Below are 20,830 nucleotides of genomic sequence, written 5' to 3'. Positions count from 1 at the left end.
AAAAGTTGTTCTTAAGTACCTTGTATATAGCATGATATTTATATGTTACTCATGAGGGCCAAGTACTATATTGTTGAAAATATTACCATCTGATACCATGGTACCAATACAGTGCCCTTTTTGTCTCATTCTTTCTTCCTTTGTGCCAACACAGAAATATATTCATGTCATCTCAGCACTTTCTCAGTGAGAGCCAGAAAACTTTTCAAAGCAGTTTAAACTTTGACAGTCTGTCAGAAAACTGCAGATTTTATTCCCCAGGATCGGCTGAATTGTGTTGAATATGAGCTCAAAATTGACATGAATATGGGTTTGTGATGACACTAAATCCACAGATGTGTCTGAAATTTATATAATATATACATATATATATATATATATATTATTTTTCTACAAAACTGATATTTTACTTCAGATTTTTTGAGTGTATAGTAAAGTCTCCAGCATAAATGTTCCTCCTTAAATAACATTTATAATCATCCCAGGATTCACCTCATGAGGTTAGTTGAGAGAATATCCAGTGTAATAAAACTCACATTTTAGATTTCTGAATTATTTCAGTTCAATTACTTGAACTGTAAAACCACAGACAATAATCTTGAGTACAGCGTCTTAAACGTGGATAACTTCTCTAGAAATGATACTTCAGTGAGTTATTAATATTGTGTTATTATTATGCATAAAATGTCAAGCATTAAAACACAAACATTATTTCTTTAAGTCAAACCGTTTATTAAACCAAGGTTTTCATTTTCTGTTTATTCATACAACCATTATTTGTGGACACAGCGCTAACTGGAAAAATCAGCATCACATCCTTTGGGTTGTTAATGGCTCACGCGTCTCTCTCGCGCTCTCTCACACACACACACACACACACACACACACACACGTTTACAACAGCTTGACACAGCGAGGAACTGCTCACCATCAAAACTAAATAAAAAAGGGAATCAAAACATCAATTTGTAAAGAATTGGCACAAATTAATACCTCATCTCTCAGAAGAAAACCAAAAGAAAAATGCACATTTACAAATTACCAAGGAATTACGGAAAATGCCAATTTTAGACGATGATTTTAGGGGCTCGGCTCAATAAATACTTTCCCAGGCTTTCCTTGTGGCGTAAATGATGAGGACAGTCAAAGCTAGCGTGAGGAGAGTGTGATGCAGGATCTCTGAGAACATCAGTGACTACAAGCAGGGCTGAAGCTGTCAATCATGTGAGGATGGTGTCGTCGATCTCTTCGTTGGAGTCGGGAAGGCTGGAGATCTTCTTCAAGGATCTGCGGTGACATTCTGACAGCAGCTCATTACTGGCCGAGTCCAGGATCGCACTGATGCTCTGAAACAAATTCACACATGCAAAAGTTTAGTTGAACTGCTGCACTGTGATTGGTCACGAGGCGACTTTTAAAGGGGTGATGAACTGAGAAATCAAATTTTCCTTGAGCTTTTGACATAAGAGATCATCATACTATAATAATATCCTGTAAGTTTCAGAACTGAAAACTACCTTGTTAGTCCAATAAAAGCTTTTATAGACATCAGGCTCAGCAAACGACTCGTTTTTCAAAGTGGGGAACTATGACGTCAAAGAGGATAAAACACCGCCTCCACAAAAGAAGATCAACGCCTACTTCAACACGGCCTGTTTAGCCCCGCCCACCGATTCGCCCAAACATGCTAAATAACATAGGACGACATGATGATTGCTAAACCGGATCGAGCTACTTCCAAGCAATAAACATGCTGTTTACTAAATATTGTGCGTGCCTGTTTGTGGAAGAAGACAGTCTGCATAAGCTTCCTTCGGATTCCAGCATGGTTAAACTTTATTAAATCAGTCAATCACAATTTCCTGACGGATCTGCCAGCAACATGTAAGTAACCATGTGTATTCTAATGCCTGATCTGCGATCAGTGATTTCTGTGTAATTATTCAAGTTCAGATATTTCTCTTAAAATCGTTCAATACTGTTTATGCATCAGTGACTAAACGATCAACTTCACATCATTTCTCGTAGTATTATGAAAATAATCTTTTTTAAACTGTTATTAAATTATATACAGAAAGCGATCAAAGAACGATCCCTTTCCATTCGCCCAAGCTGTCAATCAAACAGCACAGCGCGAGCCGCGAGAGCTTATCTGGACACTTACCAAACTCGTGATGAAATAATGACACTTACACTACACAACGAAGCTCTTACTGTGTATTCACATCGTGTTTGCATTGTGATTTGGTGTAAGCATTTGTGAGAGTGCAAAAATTGCGTTGCAATGATAAGATCTTTATTCACGCGATCAACAGACTGTCTGTCATCTGCTCAGTCAGTGCTCATCATGCTGCAACCTTTCATGTGATGGAATAGATTTAAATATAATGCTTGAAACGATATTTTTCACGATTTGTTAATCTCGATAGCTCTAATAGTAAAAACGTAGTAAACGTTTTCGAGAGAGTTCATGTAATACTAGCTATTTCATATGCAAGCATGTCAGCCAATCACAGCAGTGGGCGTTTGCACTGCAGTCTCACAGCAGACACGCCCCTTAAAACAGAGCGTTCAAATCTAAGGCTGAAATCAGGCTGGGAAAAATGGCTTTTATTTATAAATGATGACAATTTTTGATGTAAAAATCATACTAACATTATAAAGGCACCCCAGGCAACATTATAAAATAATAAAACAATCCAGTTCATGACCCCTTTAAGGTCAAGCTGAGAATATTTGCCTTTGGTTTGTTTGGTCAGAGTTTAAAAGACACTTAAAGGGACACTTCACCCATTTGCATTAAGCTTTATATCGTTAGAAAGCCTCATATCATATTTTTGAATGGTCGTGCATTATTCCACATACAAATACAGATTTCAGTGTTGCAGTTCCTGCTTATAATGATGTAGAAATCGTCATTTTGCATCATTCTAAGCAGGAAGTCCCATATCTTTGTAGAGGGATTGAGATTACAAACACTCGTTCCTCATTTCCCCACTCACGCTACAGACCTATTACAGAACAGTGGGTGGGACTTCACTTGCAGAAACTAAAAGCAATATCCGCCATCTTGTTTGGAAGCTAAGCTAAGCTAACAGGCGCTGTGGAGCCAGTTGTGAAGTTACGACAATGGTGGAAGGTACTCAATATGATCTGGAAGAAGAGGATTTCGAAAGTCTGATGCTTGAATCAGATGTTCGCAGATGTTTGTGTTGTGAAAATTAGTGGGAGTGGCTTGCAGTGCTGTGCAATGTGGTGCATTGTGGGAGTTGTTGTCTACCATACAAATGCGCCCTAAAGTTACTTTGTCTTTCCTCGGTCAAGAAGGCACCAAACTCGATACACGTTACATTTCGACTACATATATGACCCACTTTCAATAAAGATGAATGTTCCCACGGGTGAAATGCTCCTTTAATATTCAGTATTATTAGAATAGAATTCTACAGAATAGAATTAGACTGCACTGACATTATCAGATTCGAACTGAATTGAGCTGGATATTGACCAGTGTTGCAGAGTAACGCATTCAAAATAACACACATTAAGTAATCAGATTACTTTTTTGACGTAACGAATAAAGTAATGCATTACTTTATAAATGTGCACATTAATATCTGAGTTACGTTTTTAAAGTAATGTACATTACTTTTCAGTTTAATTATTTGCTTAAAATCTTTTTAAACGACTGCATTAAAAATTAACCGCCATAATGAGGTCAGAATGTGTTTTTAAAAGAAAAAAGAAAGTGATCGTTGTTGAATGCATTACTGCAGAAATCCCTGAAAGCTTGGACTCGAGCGAGCCTCAGTCAGGTGAGAATAGTAACGCACAATGTTACTAGTTACTTTTTTAAGGGGGTAACACAATACTGTAATGCATTACTTTTAAAAGTAACTCCCAACACTGATAATGACACCATTGTCTTCTGCAGAGCTGCTTTGTAGTTGAATTGAATCAACATAGACTCGAGCTGAATAACTAATGTCTTTAGTTAATGTAGAGCTGCTACTGTCTGTATCGTATAAAGCACTCTATGAGCAAATGCGACTTGACTTTTTGTTTCCATGACACATGACTGACCTGCATGCGCTCCTCTCCCTGGCGCAGTCGCAGCAGGCTGACGAGTGTGTGTTCGCTCTGGGCTCGGACGCTGGTGTTCTTGTCTTTGGTGTTGTCCAGCAGGGCCTTGATGACCGGTTTGACCAGACTGGGCTCTAGAGCGGGAGTCTCCGCCTCCTTGCACACCCACCACAGCACGCGCTCCGTCACCAGACGAATGTCACTCGACTGGTTCTGCAGAGACTGTGGGAGGAGCCACGACAGAGTCACACTCACAGATCAACACTTCTGATGTGCGTTTGTGTACGTTCGCAATGGCATACTAAGAATCATCTTTTAAATAAGCAGTATGTAGCATATATACTGTAGAAAGTGTGCATTTTCTGTCCGCATGGAATATAACACAATATTATGTAGCATTCCACAGTTTGAAATGTAAGAATAAAGAATAAGGTTTAATTTGTTAATATTAGTTGACTATATTAGTTAACATGAACAAACAATGGTAATTTCAACATTTACTAACAAGAATAAAATCAAAAGTTCACATTTAATGTTCATATTTAATAAGTCTGAACTAACTGTATTTTTAGTAAGTGATGTTAACAAAAATAAATACCGTAAGAAATGAATTGCTTTTTGTTCATTCTAGTTAACGTATTATACTTTTTTTGGTAACACTTTACAGGCTGTATGCAGACTCACCTTCACGAACTGCGTGATGATGCGTGGTGACACGGCCTCGGTTCCTCCTGTGCGGAGCTGGTGTCTCGTCAGGAAACCCATGGCTCGGATGCCACTGCAGGCGATGGGGATCTGCAGAACACACACATCGATGAGAATTAAAGGGGTGGTATAATGCCCTTTTCACAAGATGTAAAATAAGTCTCTGATGTCCCCAGTGTGTGTGTGTGTGCAGTTTTAGCTCAAAATACCCCAAAGATATTTTTATATATCATGTTAAAATTGTCATTTTTTGAGGGCAAGCAAAAACACACCGTTTTGTGTCTGTTTCTTTAAGTGCAAATGAGCTGCTGCTCCCGGCACAGGGGGCGGAGCTACAACAGCTTACACTCACACACACACATGCACTGAACATTTCAAAAACTTTTAGCCTTTTATGTTCAAACTGGAGTCAGACAATGATGGAGAGACTCAAGAAGAAGTGACAACATGTAGAAGCAACAGGACATTTCTTAATGTTAGCTGGTGAATTTATGTAGCTTATGTCTAGTTATCTTCAAGTCATTGATTAGCATATTCTGTCTTAATAATCTATAAATCGTGTTCCGGGGGCGGGGTTTATGTAAATTCTAGGGTTGGTGATGTCACTAACCCTGGAGGAATGTGGTGTAGTCTCTACCAGCCGTTTGTTGTAGTCCTTAAAAAACTATTTCTTTAAAAGAAAATATCTCCCTTTGCTTTGAACTTTGAGCGTTGTAACTTTGCAGATGTTGTTTATGCTCAAACAGCAACATTACACACTAACTAAAGTTAGAAAAATGAAATCATAATCAACCACCCCTTCAATCAGCAGATCCACAGATACAAGTCTATGCTATGCACTACATAATAAACTAAGTAAATGTAGTTTCTTGATTGTTACATTGCTGAAAAATGTAAACTGTTTTATCACCATAAAAACATTGTCCATTTTCATTTTTATGTAGTATTGCAGTATTTATTATAAAAGATATATCCGTGAATATCTTTCTTTTCTTTTTTTATTCATGTGCCTCGTAATCTTGAATTAGAAACCCTCCCTCGTGCAGCATCTCTTCTCTTCTCTGATGACGAGGGTGGATAACCCGTCACTCACATGAGATCCACCAATAGCAAACCACAACCATCCAATCCAATCATGAAGAAAACCAAGCCCCGCCCTACATTGGTTCTTGTTCTAGAATCTGTTTGACTTGGATATACGGCACAATAGGGAAGAACAGACTATCGCAACTTCCCTTTCATGCCTTCACGAGTTTGATACTTCATGAGTACAGTACTTACTATACTTTCGTTCATACAGTAAACTCACGTGAAGCAATATCTACTATAGTAAATCTTACTTGCTTGATTGTCTATATCACTGCAAAATGTAAACTGTATTATCGCATATCCCTTTTTATAAAGTTGGATACATATCTAATTTCATCAGCGTACATATTCACGTAGAGCGATATATACTATATAGCAAATCTAAACTGCTTGATTGCGTGTATTGTGGCAAAATCTAACAATATTATTGCCCAGCTGTAATCTGATAAATACGACTATAAGGCATGAAAATATTATAAACACTAAAAATTATTTTCTGTAAAGCTTCTTTGAAACTGTGTTTCGTGAAAAGCGCTATATTTACATTTATGCATTTGGCAGACGCTTTTATCCAAAGCGACTTGCACTGCATTTCAAGGTACACATTTACATTCTTATCAGTTCTTGCTTTCTGGGAATTGGACCCATGACCTGGGTGTTGCAAGTGCCAACGCTCTACTGTTTGAGCGACAGGAAAGCGTATATAAATAAAACTCAAGTCTTAACTCCAGCGCTTGTGAAAATCATGAGCTCCAATCTTATTAGCTGGTGTTAAGCACTGTCCAGGAGTCACAGGCTTTAATCACTACACAGAGCTGCAAACAAGGCAGTGGATTTAGCAAAGCTGGAAAGGTTTATGCAATGAACAAATGTTTGAATATTCAAGAGTTTTGACTGTTGTCATCGTTTTCCTAAACATGCTGATATTACACAGCTCTTACTCTGTCTGCGGTGGCACTAGATAAGACGGCCTCCAGCACAGAGGAACTGTATTCATCCACACACAGCCGATCAGGAGCGGACTTCACTGCGATAGCCAGAGCCAAACTACGGCCGTGACGCACCATCCAGTCCACACCAGACACATCCGCTACAGAGACAGAGAAGCATATGACGGAGGAGAAGGGCATAATATGATCTGGATTACAGTGGTTTTCTTGACTCATCGCATCACAAACTTCTACCAGGAAGTGTGCATGAGATGTGTGTGATCTTACCGAGGACATGCTGCTGTAAGACACTCTTGAGCTCATCTTCAGACAGGAAGGCACAAAGTTCGCCAATACAGCCTGCAGAGGCCATTCTCGTGGCATCCTACACACACACACACACACACAGAAAGGTAAGGCGACAATGACACTCTCACAACCACATCCTGTGCTAGATACTGTTATAAAGACAAAAACACATGCATTCACATTCTTGTGTCTTTAAGTGTAAAAACAAAAATGAATAGGAAAATAATCATAATAACATTCACAAATGCTAATATGAATTAACTTTTATTTTGGTAAAAACAACAAGGTTCCATTTATCAACATTAGTTAACTACATTCGTTAGCATGAAAAATACTATTAAATAATTTATTAATCTTAGTTAGTCATTTTCAAAATCTACTAAAACACTATAAACTTAAAAGTTGTCTTCATACTATTGGTAACAGTTTACAATAAGTTTTAATTTTTTAAGCATTAGTTAACTACATTAGTTGTCATGAACTAACAATAAACAATAATTCTACAGCATTTATTAATCTTATTTAAATGTTAATCTTAACATTTACTATATTTGTAAGATCAAAAGTGGTTTAAAGCTTGAAAGAGCCAGGATTTTATTTAATATAACTCTGATTGTTCAGCTTAAAGAAGAATGTCATATACACCTAATCATGGGATACATTTTTATTTTTGGGTGAACTAAACTTTTTTAACTAATGGAACTTTAGTCTTTACTTGAATTTTGAATGATTTATAATCTCTCAAGTAAACAAACAACAAAATGAAACACTTGCTGTACCTCATCATGTCCCAGCATGCCCAGCAGTGTGGTGGTGATGTTCTTCCTGATGCTGGGGTCGACCTTTGCCCCTGCACCCTGGATGACGAAGCGCAGGGCCTGTAGCATGGTCTCCCTGCAGCACCAACAATAACACAGTGACTGACAAGCACAACTACAGTTTTACTTTTGACAAACTTTGATATAATAACAAAGAAACGAACAAGAAATAGTGTATTTGAATAGTGTTCTAGTCAAGACAAGTCAGCTTCATTTATATAGCGCTTTTAACAATATAGATTTTTTCAAAGCAGCTTTACAGTGATAATAGGAAAATAAAGCAACAGAGATTGTTTTGGCTTTACAGCAGCTCTAGAATAAAGTTACTGTCCAGCTAAAGTTAGTTTTGATTGATTCACTTCCGTTGAAAAGATCATTAGTTATTAAGTTAGGGGCCGCTAACACGACACCGTTCTAACAGAAGACTCTTAAAGAGATATTTCACCGATGGAAAGATGAATGTGTATTTAAATTGGGTCATTTATGTAGTAGAAAAGTGAAATTATTTTAGAAGTTGGTGCCTTCTAGACTGAGAAAAGCCAGAAAATGTATTTTTGGCTCATGTGGATGAAAGACAACAACTCCCAGAATGCACTTGCTTCGCTGCCCTACGAGGACACTCCCAAGCCACGCCTACCGGTTACAGAGGGCAGTATCGGGAGAAATGATACAACTAGGCTACTAGTGGACTCGAAACTGAAAAGACGGCGTTTTATCGTGAGATCCCCCTATGGGCGGGTTGAACACATGCGGGACGAGCTCCTCCTACTGGCTGGAGTCTCTCGCCTCTGGACAGAAGAGACTCAGATGAAGCTAAATGATGATTTTTGCGTCATCTGAGGTTTTTGTTCCAGACACACAATACAGAAATCTCTCGTCTCAGGGGGACATGAGGGAGGGAAGCACGGTCATTCGAAAATACTAGCGGGTTTCTACTGATACAAAGCTTAATGCTAATCGCTGAAGTATCCCTTTAACGCGCTCCGGCTGCTCATTCGCACAACAACACTCGAGAACGCAAACCTCGAAATAAGGAGGAAGCGTAAACTCTACCTGACTCCAGAGTCCTCAGCGTTGCGTATGGCCGCCAGCTGCTCGGTGAACAGTGGATCTACTTTAGTGTGTATGGCGACCAGCTGACCGAGAGCCTCTGCGGCCCGAAGCCTCACGGCCCGGCTCGAGTCCTGAAGAGCCTTGAGGAAGGTGGTCTGGAGCTGCGGCAGGAACGGTTTCAGAGCGATGCCCACCTGTACGGGTCACAGACACACAGAGTAATCATGAGTAGAGTTGTCAAAAGTACCGACTTCGGTACCAAGTTGATACTGAAATTTTAAAAATGTGATGCTTTGAGCGCTGTTGAGCAGAATCGCAATCATCTCGGAATGGCCATTGTACTCATGCGCTCATCAAATATGTCTGTGATTGGCTATGATGAATCAGCGCTTCAAAAACATATTGTAAACAGGGTTCCCACACCTTGGTTAACTTCTAATTCAAGGACCTTTCAAGGACTTTCCAGGTCCAATACCCTCAAAGTCAAGGACTAAATGTGGGGACACATATGTGGTGTTCAACAACAAACAATGAGGTTCCATCATAGTAGTTCTGTGCGCGCGTGAATGTCATGGCAACGTACAACACAAAGTACCTCACGCGGGAAACACTTAACGTAACGCGTAAATGCGCGTAACTAATGTAAATCAAGCAAGCTAGTGTGCATAGGCCACGAAGTGTTGGCGAAATAACACATTAGCGGACCGGAGGGAATAATATGGAATTTTTTTCTAGAAAACTTCTTGCACAAAATAAATTCAAGCACTGTCAAGGAACTGTATATATGCATGTTTATTATCAGATTCACAAACTTTCAAGGATTTCAAGAACCCGTGGGAACCCTGTGTAAATATACATCAATGACGCTCTTCAACGAGCGCTTACACAGATACACACGGGAGCGTTTGAAAGCAGGGCCGGTCCGCTGATAGACGGCTGCTTGTGCTTTCAAAAGCTTGTGTGCTCTCAAACGCTCCCGTGCATTGATCATTGTAGCCAATCACAGACATATCCGATGAGCGCGCGAACATAATGGCCAATCAGAGGTGTTTATGATTCCGCTCAACCGCGCTCAAAGCGTCACATTTTTGTAATTTCAGTACCAAAGTTGGTACTTTTGACAGTACAAATCTTGAGTGTGAATGAAGGGTCTGCATCAACATAAGGACAGAGGCATGATGGACACTCACTTTGGCCAGGAGTAGAGTGAGCGTCTCGAGCAGAGCGGTTTTCACAGACCAAGTGAAACGGTCTCCAAGGATTCGGATGAGCGGTCCAGTGATGTTGACCACAGAGGGCCGGAGCGCCTCCGCTGATGTCAGTTTAATGACTCCTCCCAACGCTCGAGCCGCTTCCTCTTTTTGCTCAGGACTTCCTGTCAGCACGCCTTCCCTCAGCACGGGGAGAATGCACGTCACTCCCTGAAGGAAATACATATTGAGTAGAGGGCATACAGCATTTCATATCATATTTATATACTATTATAGTATTTTGATTTTTCTTTTATTTAATGTTTTCAGCTTCTCATTTTAATTTTAGTAATTTTGTGATGTGCTTTTGTCATTTTATTTTTCATATTTATCGATTTAGCTTTATTTTTAATTCAGGTTTAGTAATTCCACCATGGAATAAAAAATAAAATAAAACGGAAATTGCGACTTTTCATCTCACAACACTGACTTTTTTTCTGAAATTGTGAGTTTGTATCTCCCAATGCACACTTTATCTCTCACAATTCTGAGAAAAAAAGGCAGAAACTCACATAACTCGCACAAAAAGACGTAAACTCACAATTGCACAATAAAATTGGCTTTTTTAACTTTTTATTCCTCAGCGGAAACAAGCTTCCATATATTTTTTGGTACTTTGCTTTTTTTTTACTTTAAATTTTTCATCTAATATTTATAATTTATTTTATTTCAGCTTTATTTTAATTAAAAATTTATAGATTTATAATAGTTTGTTAACAATAACAGCACTCTTTCATATTGTACTTAATCCAGTATGCTAGCATCACTACAACTTTTAAAAATAGTATGTAAAATTGTGCAATATGTAGTATTTTGTTACAGTGTTATCAAATTACATCACTATGTTTAATACAGTGAGTGTCATCTAGTTATAATCTTCAACATAACAATTGTTATTTTGCAATTTTAATCTAATTTGGCTAGCACTTTATTTTACAGTCATGTTCCGCATGTACATATGTACACCTAACCCATGCAGTTGCCTTATATTGCCCAGTACTTTCTTAGGTAAGACAGTGTCATTCTGAACACTTCTAAATTGATTATGTGCCATCAGAGATGATATGTGCTGACATTTGCTCTGCAGTTTGACTCTTTTAAGCGATGCTCACCTTCTTGGGCAGACAGAAGCCAGGCAAGTGTTGACCTTTGACCTCAGCGGCAGCAGAGCGGATGTCCCTGTGCAGGTCATCGATCATGGAGAGCTGGCTGGCAGCATCCAGTTTCTGCACAAACACACACAGTTTTATATTCACAACCCCAAACATAATGAAACTAGAGAGAGAAACGTAGCAACCAGATACCACAGTCATATTTCATCACATGTCCCATTTAATCCTAGCTGTAGCAAAAATTATGTAATGCATATAAGAGGAAGAAGTCTCTTCAAGGTCACATTCAATTGATCAAAAATACAGTAAAATCAAAAATATTATTACAATTTTAAATAACTGTTTTTTTTTGTGAATACATTTTAAAATGTAATTTATTCCTGTGAATTTTCAGCATCATTACTCCAGTCTTCAGTGTCACATGATCCTTCAGAAATCATTCTAATATGATGATTTGCTGCTCAAGAAACATTTCTGATTATTATCAATGTTGTGCTGCTTCATATTTTGTGGAAACTGTGATACATTTTTTAATTTTTTAGATAGAAAGTTCAAAAGAAACAGCATTTATTTGAAATTATTTGTATTTTTTTTTTGTTATAGACTCCAAACTTTTGAATGGTAGTGCATAAGCAACAATATAATGATTCATAGTAATAAACTGCAATATTTACCTACATATACTTCACTAATACATTTTAATATAAAAGAAGCTTCTGTGAATCTGTTTCAGTGAGGTTAAATCGATTAAGTGAATCAAGCTTCCCAACTATCTTTTGCTACAGAAGTTGTAATCAGAGAACAGTCTCATAATAAAGGTCAAGAATCATGAAACTAATCTACTCGTGTCTTATGATCAACATGAGATGATAAAACCAGGTATAAACAGGGTGTTTGAGAAGATCTGCACGGATGAAAGCTTTGCTTACCTTTGTGATGGAGTTGATGGTTTCCCAGCTCTGGCTGAGCACTTCTGGGTTGGGGTCGTTCATGAGCCGCATGAGGCCGGACAGCAGTGTGCGTGTGTGAACGCTGTAGTCCAGTCGTGTTCGAGAGAAGTAGCCGTTGAGGATGGTGACGGACGCCTGCCTCAGCCCCGCGTCTGCTCCTCGCGTGGCCTCCAGGAGATCATCAATGATGATTCTTTGGCCGACCTCATCCTCCACCGAGAGGATCACAGTCTGACAGTTGCTCAGCTCCTGACGAAGGCCATAAAAGACACATTTACACCATCAATCTATTCTGATTCTTCATCATTTCCGTTTCAGTAAGAGCTGATTGGTCAGTATGAATGATTGACAGCTGCGGTGTTCACCTGCAGGCACTCCTCTGAGCCCAGCTTGTGTTTGAGAGAGGAGAGCAGCGCGGGAAGAATCACCCCGAGGTGACGCGTCAGAGCGTCTCCCGCCACCGCGGACAGGAAGGCCAGAACGCGCGTGTTTACAGGAGGAGCCGTCAGCTATAGAGGATAAAAAAAAATAACAGTTAAACAAGTGCAAGGAATATTTTAGTCTCAGGCTGAGACAAAACACCCACAGATCTCAAAATGGTAAGAGCTTTCTCAATGCAGCAAGCTCCAATCTGATTGGCTGGTTCCACGGGATCAAGTCGTCAGATTTATTTATACAGCAGTCTTTACAATACACATTGTTTCAAAGCAGCTTTACAGAAAATCATAATCTAAATGTTTATAACATATTAATGCCTTATAGTTGCATTTAGCAAATTAAAGCTGGGTGATTACACAGTATAGTATAAATATTGCAATGATACAAGCAATCAAGCCGTTGAGATTTGCTATAAAGTATATTAGCCCTACATGAGTATACGGCATGTATGTGGATAAAGTTGGACATACTTATATTATGCAACTTTATATATAGAGCTGGGCGATAATATAGTTAATATAGTAACATATAGATAAAATCAGGCAGGGGAGAATTGCTATAGTATATATCGCTTTACATGAGTGTACTGTATGTGTACTGTATGTACTGTAATATATCGCTGACTAATATTCTGATGATTTAAAAAATAGTGCATATTGCTAATTGTGAGTGTACTGTATATGTATCCGGGTAAGGTTGGATATACATACAGTAGTATAATTTGAATAGATTTCAATAGAATAAATTTAAATTTTCATTGTGCACAGGGAAACAAAGTCGGATTTAAGGAGTATTGGGTGGATATAAAGAGCAGCAACAGTTTAGTGAGGTTTGTGAGATCAAATCTTTGAAATATTATAGTTTACATTGAGATGTTTAGCAACAAGTAAACAAATGTTGTAAATAATTACATTAAAAAACCCCAAAACTGTGGTTGATCACTTTAAATGTCAGTGAGATGGTGGGCGGTTCTTGGCCAGAAAAAGCTGCTTTTATGAAGTTAGTCAAAGCCAGTATTACACAAGTCTACAAATCAGGTTAGTTAAAAGAGGACACTAGTAAAGAGAACTCACCTTGGGAACCAGATAAGGCAGGACCGACCGACTCTTCACAGCCATGACCTGTTTCAATCCATCCAACGCAAACTCTGACGTCTCTTCGTCCTCCTGCAACAAAAAGCAAAATCATTTGAGTGCTTTTCACAAAACATACATGCTTCAAAGCAGCTTGGGTGACAGAAACTGGCAACTAGGGTTATAAGTGTGACGTCTTTTAAAGAAATCAATACTTTTATTCAGCAAGGATGCATTAAATTGATCAAAAGTGACAGTAAAGACATTTATAATGTTACAAAAAAAATATATATTTCAAATAAATGCTGTTCTTTTGAACCTTCTATTCATCAAAGAATCTTTCAAATTAAATAATATTTGCAAATACAGAAGTCAGCATTTGAAGTGGATCAAAAAAAGTTAATCAAAGTTGTCCTAAGACAAAATTCATGTATAACTTTGATGAAAGGTTTTGATCCACTTCTAATGTATTACAGATTTTACTGTATTTTTGATCAAATAAATGCAGCCTTGGTGAGCAGAAGAGACTTCTTTCCAAAAACACTAAGAAATCTTACCAACCCCAAACTTGTGAACAGTAGTGTTTAGAACAGTAGTGCAAGGTAAAGGCGAGGATTGTGGGTAGAAAGCAGTACCAGTTGTCTGAGCAGCGCCGGCAGAATGTCGTCGAGGGCCTGGTGACCGATGGTGGCGTGGAGCTGCTCGAAGGTCTTAGCAGCCGCTTCACGGACCTCCTCCAGAGGATCACACAGCGCCTTTCTCACGGTGGGAACCAGAGACTCGGAGAACACCAGAACCTGACACACAAACATCAGTCACATGATCAATAGCTGTGTTTCCACCGCAGGAACTTCCCCCAGGAACTTTGGGCTGGTATTCGGTGTGTTCCACCGCAGGAACCAGGCTCTAAATGAAGTTCCTGGTAAATATTTCCCCCTCCGAATGTAGTACTTTCCAAAGTTCAGGACTTTCAGGGGTGTGACTTGGGCGCTGAACATGCTGATTGGTTGAGTTCATGCCGCATTTTGATTGGTTGACCAATTTTGATCGCATTTGGAGTTCCTGGGACAAATTGTTCGGCTAATGATATGAACAAAATCAAGCAGCTGAGCCTTATTCTATTAGCTGCCACTCACTGCATCTTTGCTGGTGGACTTCATGATCTCGCTGAGGCCGATACACACGCCCTGCCTCTCGTCACTCTTGTCTGAGCGAAGACCTTCCTCCAGGATGGGAATGATCTCGGGCAGGATCTTCTCACCCAGTTTCCTTACCAGGTCACCCAAAGTACGAGCAGCGATCTGGAGCAGGACAGACGGGGAAACACAGACCATTAACTTTAACAACACGAGCAAGGCATTACTGTCGGTTATTCATCAAAATCTATGATGAAAAGAAATTTAATAATTATGAAAAAATGAAAAAATAAATAATAAATTACGGAAACATGACGGCACAATGCGGATAATGCTAAATACACATTGATTTCCACATGACGTAAAAGTCCTACTATAATTCATTACGGTATTTTATTCATCAATAAATACATTTGAAAAATTTAAATTGGACAAAAAATGTAGAATAATACTTTTAAAAAGTGTTGCATAATTTCATTATGGCATAATTATGGTATATTAATCTGCATTATTACAGCACAATGTGGATAATACTATTAACTGCATAATGCTTTCCAAATGATATAAAAGTCCTACTACAGTTCATTATTACTGTATTTTATTAATCAAAATCTAGACCAAAAAAAAAAAAAACTCTTTTAAATAATAATAATAAAAACAAATCATTACAGCACAATGCGTATGAAGGTAAATACACATTGATTTACAAACAACATAAGTCCTACTATAAAAGCAATTATGGTATTTTATTCATCAAAAAAAAAAAAAAAAAAATATATATATATAAAAAATCTTAACCCCCTTCCAAACCAATTATATATATTTTTTTTATTATGCCATAATAATCTGCATTATTACAGCACAATATGGATAATGCTAAATACACAATGCTTTACAAATTACATAAAAGTCAAATTCATCATCAAAATCTAGACCAAAAAAAAACTAACTAGTTTAATTAATAATAATAATAATAACAATAATAATAATGATAAAAACATTACAGCACAATGAGTATGAAGGTAAATACACATTGATTTCCAAATTACACAAAAGTCCCGGAATTAATCAAAACTAAGTGAGTTTTTGCTTAAAACAAGCAAAATGATCTGTCCACGGGGTAAGAAAAATAATCTCAATTCAAACAGAAACAAGATTATTTTTCTTATCTCGACAGATAATTTTGCTTATTTTAAGCAAAAACTCACTTAGTTTTGATTAATTCCCCCGGAAAACAAGACATAATATCTTATCTAACTTTACTTATCTAGTAAATGCATCTTGATTTAAGAATTTTTAGATATTTGGACTAGAAACAAAAATACTAAGTAAGAAAAGCATTTTTTGCAGTGCACACATGCATGTTTTTCTGTAGAGGCTGAAAATGGAGTGCAGTTGTTGTACCGTTCTCTTGTCCGGGCAGGTGGAGGCCAGGAAGCCCAGCAGGAGCGTGAAGAGGGTGGGCAGGATTTCTCGAAGCGTGCGTGGCGTGTTGGACACCACGATCTTCCACACATGTAGAGACGCCTGTCTCACCACCAGCTGTGTGTCTGAGCGGCCCATGTAGAGCCCCGAAAGCACACGGTTACGTCTCTCTGCGCCCAGCGCTCCAATGATGGCCTGGGGAAAGTCAGTAAAAATAAAACATTTACACACACCATTTCCTAGAATACAGACACAACAGGAAGTGAGGAATATATTTTGGTATTCTAATGAAAGCACAGCTGTCCTGAATGCCATGAATCCAGGGGCTCATTATGTGCTACCTTGTTTGACTGGGCCGTGCCAAAATTGTCATCCTCTGACGCCGTCTCTGTTGTCATCTTTCCCGATACCCCGGAGATATGGAACAGCAGGTCTCCTAGCAACTGCACCGAGCTGAATCTAAGAACACACAAACCCTCAGCATCAGCACCAGCAACAGTCTGAACTTGTGGACTGAAGGAAGGACCATTTAAAGGGATAGTTCACCCAAAAATGAAAATTATAAAAGTGCTCCACACGGCTCTGGGGGTTAATAAAGGCCTTCTGAAGTGAAGCGATGTGTTCGTGTAAGAAAAATATCCATATTTAAAACTTTATCGACTAAAATAACTAGCTTCCAGCAAACGGACGTATGCAAGTCGACTTACGCCAACAAGAGCAACAACACCATAAGAGCAACAAGGCCGTTTGCTGGAAGCTAGTTATTTTAGTCGATAAAGTTTTAAATATGGATATTTTTCATACACAAATCGCATCACTTCGCTTCAGAAGGCCTTTATTAACCCCCGCAGGGCCGTGTGGAGCACTTTTATAATGGATGAATGCACTTTGATGGACTTCAAAACATAAACGGCCATTCACTGCCATTATAAAGCTTGGAAGAGCCTGGACATTTTTTAACATAACTCTGATTATATTCGTCTGAAAGAACAATGTCGTATACACCTAGGATGGCTTGAGGGTGAGTAAATCATGGGGTACTTTTTGGGTGAACTATCTCTTTAAAAGGCTGATGGGAGAGTGTGTGTGTGGTACCTGATCCTCCAGAGGTCATCGAACAGGCCCTGCTCCAGCTCTGGCAGAAGTAAAGCGATGGCGGTCTCGGCGTACATGCTGATGATGCGCTGGCCCGCACGCAGGGCCGTGTCGCGCACGTACTCGTTCTCATCGGCCAGAGCCTGAACACACACACACACACAGAGAGATCTTTATCTACCCAGTGTCAATCAAACAGACCAGCTTATCTATGACTAGATAAGAACAATATTCCTGGATAAACAACGTAACGTAATGCAACGCAATTATGAATTTGACAGTGAAACAATATTTAGTGGGAAATAACAAGGAATGAATGCCATCCTGACTGAATTGTGCAAAGTAGAATAGGATATTATTAGTTCAGATTTTTTCACACCCACATGGCCGGGTTCTTAAAATACAGTTAACGAGAGTTATTACATTTTAATGAAAGTTTTTCTTCAGTGAAACATGGACTGATCCATCAATGCACAATAACCAGGAAAATTTATTAAGAAAATAAATAAAAATGTAATTATTTATTTATTAATATGTATTTTCTTAAATATAACGAAAATAAACATTAATTCACATTAATTAACTAATATTTAAATGAAGAAAATACATATTGAAATATTTATTTTTATAAATAAATATTAGAAAAAAAACTAACCACTTTAATAACAATTTATTAGTAAGAAAATACATTCTTAAATATTAAAATGTAAACATTTGCTTAATTATTAAAATAAACATTCTCATAATAAAATCTATATTTATTCTATTAAGAAAGTAAATAAAACCACATAATTTTGATTTCATGTTGACATCAAACAATTTAAATACTTTTTAACAATTGTCTTTTTGAACTTCTGTTGAACTTGAAAACGCAGAAGAGAAACAATGCGAAACGATTAATAAGTGTTTAAACATGTTGTCTGACCTTTAGGATGCAGGGGATGATGGGACCCACGTATGGGGTGAATTTGTCCCCAAAGGTCAGCGGGAGGTAGATGAACATCATGATGTATCCGTCTCTGACGTGAGAAGCGATGTCCACTTTACTGGCCGTCTGGACCACGTCTGGCATCAGTTTGTCCAGCTTCTCTACACCTAACGCTGCCATCACCTCAGCCAGACCTAACAGAGGAAATACAGCACAACATTAATACAATTCATTCATTTGAATTAATTCATTAATTCATTAATTTCTGTCTGACACACCCACAGCTAGCCTAGCTTAGCACAAAGACTGGAGGTAAATGGCTCCAGCTAGCCTACTGCTCCCAAGAAGCGACAAAATAACGCCAACATTTTCCTATTTCCATGTTGTGATTTGTATAGTCACAGCGTGTACAAATAACAAGGTAACATGAGACAGCCATCTTCTAACCATATACATACTGGGAACTATATTCTCAGAAGGAGAAGCACTGCTACCTCCAGTCTTTGTGCTAAGCTAGGCTAGCGGTGGGTGTGTCAGACAGGGTTAAGGCACGCACGGAGATGAGAAGGGTATGTATGGACTTATCTAACTCTGGGGGGTGCGGTGAATAAGCTAAAGTCCCAAAAAGTCGACGTGTTCCTTTAAGTTAAATAGTTGTGTTTTCCCTAATAAAGGGACAATCTATATATTGAGTAATTACGTTCTAAGTCTCTTCTTTTGAGAGCACATGTCGTCCTCTGGGGAAAGGTGCACTTCAAGCCCTGGTAGTGTGTGTGTGTGTGTGTTCTGCATCTCTCTGCTGCCCTGTGATGGTGCAGTGAATCACCTTGAGCGGCACCAGAGCGGTCCACAGAGCTCTGTTCTGACGCCAGCGTCTCCATGAGCCACGGCACCAGATCATCGAAGCAAGACTCGCCCATACCCTTCACCATGGCCCCCAGAGCCTTAGCAGACACGGTCCGCACCTGAGAGAGATTGACAGACGCCATTAAAAACAGCCTTCCTATATAACACGGTTTATGAGCGGGCTTTAAGAGTTTCCACGGATCAGTGCAGACTATATTACCTCGGGCACGGGGTCCAACAGAGACGCTTTGAGTCCTGGAATCACACTGGGTAGGTATGGAGACAGATCCTAAAAAAAAAAAAAAAAGATATTAGAGCAATGAGCCACTCAAGGCCGTGTGTTACAGTGATGTACCATGGTTAACAGGTGTTCTTATCTAAACTTAAGCTTTTTAAAAGCATTTAATTCTAATAGAATTATATATAAATAATCAGAACGAACCATTTTAAACTGCAGGCTGTATACGGATGCTCAAGCCACATTATTTATTTAAAAAACAAATACATTAAAAACAGTTATATAAATAACTGAATGCATTGAAATATTAAATAAATAATAAAACTGTTATTACATGCTATTACAATACCAGTGAAAAGTTTGGAATCATTAAGAATTTTTTTGTTTGTTTTTGACAAACAAGTCTCTTGGTCTGGTCAAAAATATAGTAATAACAGAAATATTATTGAAATTTAAAATAACTGTTTTCTTTCTGAATGTATATTTTAAAATGTAATATATTATTTATTAATTTTCAGATTCAGTGTCTTCAGTGTCACATGATCCTTCAGAAACCATTCTAATATGATGATTTGCTACTCAAGAAACATTTCTGATTATTATCAATGCTGAAAACAGTTGCGCTGCTTCATATTTTTGTGGAAACTGATAGATTTATTTTCGGGATTCTATGATGAAAAGAACAGCATTTATTTTAAAGATTTTTTTTGCTACATTATAAATGTCTTTACTGTCTTTTTTGAACCAATTAATGTGTTCTTGCTGAATTAATTTTTCCAACAACTAATTTTTTTAATGAACTTTTGAAGGGTATTGTATGTGTATCTTTTGTTTTTGAATGGTTGCAAATGTGGCTCATCCAATCCGCTTGGATTTCTTGGGTGGGGAAAAAAGGAACCAGAGGTTGTCAACTTTTCAACATTGCTAACATCAACACAATATTTAGGATATAAAAGAGCCAGTTGCGGTCAAGGTGAGAATCATGTCCTACCCTCTGGTCGGTTAGCGAGTACATGTTTCCGATGATCTGCGCGGCCATCTTGCGCGTGTCGGTGGATCGGTCCTGGAACGCTCTCTGGACGATGGGCATTATCAGAGCCAGAGACGGAGCGTCGATGAAGTGCACAAACTTGGTGTCCAGCAGTGTTTGCAGGCAGTGATGCGTCCTATGAGACGGGTCAGTCAAAGCGTCCAGCAGGATGGGGGTGATCGCTGCCGAATTCACAATATCAGTTCAGTGTCATCACAACATTAAAGCCCCAGTCCTTTAACACTGTGCCACACCTCCCATTTACACAACACACAGACCGCTGGGATTCTTTCAAACATCCTAGACTGACAAATAATGCTTTA

General features: G+C 38.5%; 1 protein-coding gene across 1 annotated transcript in view; it reads right to left on the bottom strand.

Annotated features, from left to right (window-relative positions):
* Positions 1 to 1,216: 1,216 nt before the first annotated feature.
* The window catches only part of gcn1 (GCN1 activator of EIF2AK4), a 52,499-nt gene continuing 32,885 nt past the window's right edge, over positions 1,217 to 20,830 (bottom strand). Inside the window, exons 38-58 of the mRNA XM_079896509.1 lie at positions 20,469 to 20,689; positions 19,460 to 19,528; positions 19,220 to 19,358; positions 18,391 to 18,587; positions 17,466 to 17,608; positions 16,712 to 16,829; positions 16,350 to 16,565; positions 14,946 to 15,110; positions 14,445 to 14,606; positions 13,810 to 13,902; positions 12,664 to 12,807; positions 12,278 to 12,547; positions 11,349 to 11,462; positions 10,177 to 10,407; positions 8,987 to 9,180; positions 7,895 to 8,009; positions 7,095 to 7,191; positions 6,819 to 6,967; positions 4,768 to 4,878; positions 4,084 to 4,305; positions 1,217 to 1,346 (exon numbers count right to left, since the gene is read on the bottom strand). Of these exons, the coding sequence (XP_079752635.1) occupies positions 1,221 to 1,346; positions 4,084 to 4,305; positions 4,768 to 4,878; positions 6,819 to 6,967; positions 7,095 to 7,191; positions 7,895 to 8,009; positions 8,987 to 9,180; positions 10,177 to 10,407; positions 11,349 to 11,462; positions 12,278 to 12,547; positions 12,664 to 12,807; positions 13,810 to 13,902; positions 14,445 to 14,606; positions 14,946 to 15,110; positions 16,350 to 16,565; positions 16,712 to 16,829; positions 17,466 to 17,608; positions 18,391 to 18,587; positions 19,220 to 19,358; positions 19,460 to 19,528; positions 20,469 to 20,689 (3,296 nt within the window). The 3' untranslated portion in view covers positions 1,217 to 1,220. The remainder of the gene's footprint in view (positions 1,347 to 4,083; positions 4,306 to 4,767; positions 4,879 to 6,818; positions 6,968 to 7,094; positions 7,192 to 7,894; positions 8,010 to 8,986; positions 9,181 to 10,176; positions 10,408 to 11,348; positions 11,463 to 12,277; positions 12,548 to 12,663; positions 12,808 to 13,809; positions 13,903 to 14,444; positions 14,607 to 14,945; positions 15,111 to 16,349; positions 16,566 to 16,711; positions 16,830 to 17,465; positions 17,609 to 18,390; positions 18,588 to 19,219; positions 19,359 to 19,459; positions 19,529 to 20,468; positions 20,690 to 20,830) is intronic.

This window comes from Squalius cephalus, assembly GCF_949319135.1.
Source record: "Squalius cephalus genome assembly, chromosome: 16".
NCBI classification, from domain to species: domain Eukaryota; kingdom Metazoa; phylum Chordata; class Actinopteri; order Cypriniformes; family Leuciscidae; genus Squalius; species Squalius cephalus.
This window is presented reverse-complemented; position numbering and strand designations above follow the sequence as displayed.